Here is a 6,000-nt window from a genome sequence, read left to right on the forward strand (position 1 = left end):
CGTTTGACGTCAAAACGTCCAATTATCAGGGGATTTTCTGAGCTCAGCGTGCTCCACCGTCTCTTATTTCGGGCCAGTATGATGCGTTTTTATTTGTGACACATTTTAATTGGTAGAGAGGATATTTTACCGAAGCACTTCAGGTGAAGTAGCTTGCTTAAAGATACAACGTGATACCCTAACTGAGAATGAAACCTGCAACCCCCAGGTTTTAAATGCAGTTCCCTCGAAGACACACCTTTGCACAAGCCTGGAGAGACACCTCGCACAAATCTTCCTCTTGCCTAGTAAAATAAAACTGCATTCATATTCATAAACCTATTCACTATAGGCGGTTCTTCACTGAATTTGGTAAAAACAAAATCCTGAATAATTATTCACATTTAAGATAGTGTGAAATATGCAAGTGCACCACAAGAGGGCGCATATTTCTGTGAACGTACAGTATACAACTGATGAGTATGAGCTTAATGGAATTGAATAAATGTCCCTTAAACTTAAAGCAACATGTGCTTGATTATTATATCCCAAATAAACATATGTGAATACATTATACACCACTGTACATTAGTCCAAAGTGTTACAGTGATGAGTTGAATAACAATTAATTCCACAAAATATATCACACATTTTACTAAATTCAGTTGTTTTATTACTTTGTGTAAAAATACAAAACAATGGAAAAATATAATTTCAATATTACTAATACTACTGGATTGGAGAGTCATTTATACAAAAACAGACTTTAAGTCGAAGCAAATAATACATTAGTTACATACAGTACAATACTTTACTCTGATAAATAGACGTGGTTCACATTTATATTTGAGGTCTTCCAAAGATTTTCAATTGATCAAATCAGTCAATTGCTAATTTGTTTATTTTAAAGGAGAGTGGGACAGTCCCTAATTTCACGTTTCAGTTCACTCAGACAGGTAGGGAGCAGAGGGACTAAAGACCCGTCGACACCGAGAACTACAACTATAACCACAACTATAAAAGTTCACACCATAAATATCAGGAAAAGGAGAGTAACGAACGATATCACTAGGATCAGTCAGAGTGATTTCTAGCTCCTTGAATGATAGAAAACTGATAGGATCAAAATCCATCCAAATTTACTGTGAGTCACGTTCAAAATGGCAGATGACATAGGCGAGAGACAGAAAGTTTACAGAATGTTATCGTTCATCGGTGTGGATGCTCACATCGTTAATGTTACAATCATAGCTATAGTTGCAGTTATCATTCTTGGTGTGGATGCTCACATTGTTATTGTTACAATCATTGGTATAGTTGCAGTAATAGTTATCGTTCTTGGTGTGGATGCTCACATCATTATTGTTATAATCATAGTTATAGTTATCGTTCTTGGTGTGGATGCTCACATCGTTATTGTTTTAAATCATCGTTATAGTTATCGTTCTTGGTGTGGATGCTCACATCATTATTGTTATAAATCATAGTTATAGTTATCGTTCTTGGTGTGGACAGGCCTGAACAGAGTGGGAAGGAATCACAGCTGAGATGACCATGTTGGGAGAAGCCCTGCCCACTTGGGGGATTGCATATGTGCTTGAGAGTCCAGTGTCAACAGCAAGAAAACCAAGAAGACAATCATCTCAGTTCTATGGAAACAGGACCTCAAGTGTTTTTTACCAGACATTCTGTATATGAAATAGCACAACAAACTAAGTGCTGGGTCTAACTATGTGTGATCCAATAATCCATGACGTCATCCATGGCCCTGGTCTGGGCCATGCTCATAACAACCCTACAGACTACATAATAGAAAAGAACATACAAACTTGGCTAGCAGTACAAAAATATCAATTTTACAGACTTCAATGGCACCCAAATGCATTCATTGATAAAGCGTTGCATTTTTCAATAAAATATTATTTCATTGGGGAGACCTGTCCCCTTTTTACGCGTACCGAATGATCTGATCAGTCTTCTTTGGACCCAGCGAAGAAGCTTTTTGCGTTGTTATGACAATATGCCATACCAGGGCTTGTACTGACACTAATTTCAGTACATGGATTCTTCAAGAAGTCCATCTGAAAGAGTAAGAGGAAGAGTCACACACAAAGTCCGTCTTCTGAACACAGATACAGACCATCTAATCCTCGGCACATACAGAGATCACGCATGACCGGTACCATCATGGTTTACAGCTCACACACAAGTGAGAATGTATGTTTTCATGTGGTGCAGTGTGTACGCACCAGATTGTATGTGTTGTGTTTAAAGGTACAATGGGTAATTTCCAACTTTTAACAGTCATGAAAGCTTGAATTATTGTACAGTATTGCACAATGTTTTGGGACAGAGTGTCGGGCTGCCAAGCCTGTAGGCACCTTTGCACTTGCCAGTTCCAAGAAAGCTTTGGCTGGTGTTGTGGTCTGCTAACAGGAAATCGATTTCCCTGACCAATGTAAATTCTGCCGCTATGATTATTTAACCCAGTAATAAAAGTTTAGTTTGCACACTTTACACTGCTCCAAGGTTTATTCATTTCCAAATTGTTTTGGAATTGGAATTGTTTTCCAGAACATTGCAAGCAAAGATTATGCATTTGATGCATTTCATAGTGTGTGATCAAAAATTGTAATTTGAAGTTTAACTTTTTATAATACTCATCATCCAATATAAAAATGTGTCTTGCAGCACTGAACACCTATACTGGTGCTGGTATATTTAATACAGTTTAGATTTAGAATCAGAAGCAGGTAAATACTGAAGTTTAGGAGGTGAAGTAGAGTGGAACAAGTACAATTCATGCAAAAAGCCACTAGTTTGGTGTTAGCAAATGTGACAGAATGGTTTAGTCCAGGGGTCTCCAATCTTATCCTAAAAGGGCCGGCGTGGGTGCAGGTTTTTGTTTTAACCCAGCAGTAACATACCTGATTATACTAATGAACAAATCGTGGTCTTTAATCAAGACCTAGATGAGTAGAATCAGCTGTCTTAGTCTTGTGCTAAAACAACAACCTGCACACACACCGGCCCTTTCTGGATAAGATTGGAGACCCCTGGTTTAGTCTAATAGACAGACAGAGCCTGAGAGCAGCACAACATCAGCACAGGAGAGTGTTAATGAAAACAATACAGGTAAGTACATTTCTGGACCACATGCCCTTTGAGTGCGTTAGGCTATATTGAAGCATTTTGAAGTAGTTTTACTGCATATATGTTTTCATATACGAAGAACCAAGCTAGCAAGTTCTACAAATGAACTACAAATGAGAATACAACTTATTTTTTTAATCACTGAGGAAAAAAGGAGAGCATTTAACTGAAACAAACTTTTCATTTTCATTGATTTAACTTGTAAGGGGTCCAATTACCAGCAGTGAGTCTTCAAAGGAGTGTGGTTTGAATGATTTCCTTTTGGAACACTTGCAAATAGACTTCAATAATCTTCAATAAAGTTTCAATAAACATTTTATCCGACTGGTTCCTGGTTAAAGATGTGTTGTCTTGAGAAATATTGAGAAGTGGAGTGGTCGTGCAATCTATGCAGTTGCCTTAGAAAAGAATAGCGTTTTATGTGAAGGGGGATACTACTTTTAGATACAGGTAGAACAGCACCCCTGTTCTGACCTGCGATATATTACACAATACTGGAACTGTACTTTCCTCGAGGGTCCTCAACGCACTTGCCCTGGGTTTGATTTGCACTTATTTTCTAATTCTTTCAAAACATAAAATGCTCATAATTCCAATTCAATTCAATACGTCTGATTGCCTAGATTCTGGAAAACAACCAGTCTGATAACATCCCAATTCAGGTTCCTCCTTTTCTGCATGATTTGACTACAGAACAGTGCTGCGTAAGAAGCTTTTGAGCCCGTATCAGGTCATGAAGACAAACGAGTCCAGTTCAAACCAGGATGGGCCAGGAAGGTCCAGTGACGGACTGGCAGCCCGTCCAGGGTGCATTCCTGCCTCTTGCCCAAAGCCAGTGCAGTTCTGAAGCGTAAATACAACCTTGAATTCTCTTCGGCCAATTTGACCTCTTCGTTTTTAACCGACGCCTCCGCGGAAGGTTCCGCCCAGCAGCTCAGCAAAGACGAGTGGATTACACAAGTGCTTATATAAGCGCTTAGTTTGGGCAAGCAGAGCGTCACTGCACCCAACGGCTGCCTGCCACAAAAAAGAGACAAGAAGAAGCGGCGGAAGGTTTGTTGCAAAATGTCAGCCAGTTGGAAGATGGCGCTGGCCCTCCTCGCGATGTCTCTGGCGGTGGCAGACGCTCTGCGGATCATTGGAGGACCCACTGACGCCGATCTGAATGACCCGGATGTCAAAAAAGCCTTGAAGTTTGCTGTGGATCAGACCATCAGTCACAGAAACACTACTTTCCTCAGAAAAATGACAGGTGCAGGCTCGGGCAAGCAACAGGTCAGTTGGCCGATTTTCAAACTGGGTTAGCTGTTCAAACCTGCCATTGCTAAAGAGAGGGGAAGAGATTGGGTTGGATTCTTTTAATTTATTATTATCTGTTTAGTAGAGAGATACTCAGAGATATTCAAACCACCCTGTCGGGCACCAACAACCATTCCACGGTCAAAGTCACTTGGATCACATGTCTTCCACATTCTGACATTTGGTCTGAAAAACAGCTGAACCTCTTGACCATGTCTGCATGCTTTTATGCATTTACACATTTAGTTACTGCCACATGATTGACCGATTACATATTTGCATTAACAAGTTAATATACAGGACTACCTAATGAAGTGATCACTGAGTGCAGGTGAATAATTTTGTGGGAAAAGAAAATGAAATTTGCCTTCCTGTCACTCCTGCTCTTTATAAATAAATGTAATGCGATATTGTATGGTATGGGTGCTGGTCAGTATCCCACGTGATGCAAGTATACCGTTTCTGGTGTAAGAGCCACTGTCCCCACTGCTAATGCATCTCACGTGGTTCTTCACCTGTTCTTCATCCTCTTGAATAAATGAATGTAATGTCAGGTAATTCATGACGCACGCATTGCTTCTGAACACAGCTGGTCGTAGGCATGATGTACATTCTCTCGGCGAACATGGCCACAACCAACTGTGCAAAGGGCGAGGACGAGACCAAGTGTGATATACATGAAGACCAACGCATCGCATTCGTAATGTTTCTCCATTTCTACCTCCACATTCCCACTCTCTCTGTCTACACTATCCATGTTCAGTCCATTTCTACCTCCACATTCCCACTCTCTCTGTACACACTATCCATGTTCAGTCCATTTCTACCTCCACATTCCCACTCTCTCTGTACACACTATCCATGTTCAATCCATTTCTACCTCCACATTCCCAATCTCTCTGTAGACACTATTCATGTTCAGTGCAGAAGCCCCGTTTTGTACAGCATCCTATTGATTTTTTTTTTTTTTTTTAATGAATTCTTACGAACACAAACCTGCTGTGGACACTTTCCTCTTTTTTCGTACAGTTTTGTTCATTAGTTTTGTATACACACAACGTACCAACCACCTCCACCTCCTCCTCCCCGATCACACGATTCATTCAGTCACATAAAACAACAGTCATTCACTTCACAAACTGTCATTACCCATCACTACCAAGAGATACAAACAAACATTTCTTATAACTTGCTTTCTCTCTCATTTGTTTCAGCAAGAGAAATGCATTTTCCACGTGTGGGAGAACCCCTGGCATGGTGGACACGAGATGTTTCAAACTGGTTGCGTGGCTTAAATGCATCAAGAAGAAGAGGCTGCATTACTCTAACTTCAATCACCGAAGATAAGAGTCTCTTACTGAATCAGCCTGGCTAGTGGATACTGAATCAACCCAAATCAACCATATTTCTTCACCCATCTTCTGAAATCCATTAAATTTTTTGTGCGTTTCTCAATCTTTCTTTTGGCTGTTTGTTATTCATTCCGCAAAATAAAAGTAGAGCTGGCAGTACAAGCTTTGCAATAAATAATAATATTGGAACTAGCCTAACAAATGACTGTTAAAACAC

General features: G+C 40.0%; 1 protein-coding gene across 1 annotated transcript; it reads left to right on the plus strand.

The window, feature by feature from the left end:
• The first annotated feature begins 4,084 nt into the window (after positions 1-4,084).
• LOC133118745 (cystatin-like) lies at positions 4,085-6,000 on the plus strand. The gene is made up of 3 exons (XM_061228931.1): positions 4,085-4,407; positions 5,021-5,131; positions 5,646-6,000. Exons 1-3 carry the CDS (start codon positions 4,198-4,200, stop codon positions 5,724-5,726), a joined length of 402 nt encoding a protein of 133 aa, XP_061084915.1. The 5' UTR covers positions 4,085-4,197; the 3' UTR covers positions 5,727-6,000.

Source organism: Conger conger, chromosome 18 (genome assembly GCF_963514075.1).
Source record: "Conger conger chromosome 18, fConCon1.1, whole genome shotgun sequence".
Taxonomy (NCBI): Eukaryota; Metazoa; Chordata; class Actinopteri; order Anguilliformes; family Congridae; genus Conger; species Conger conger.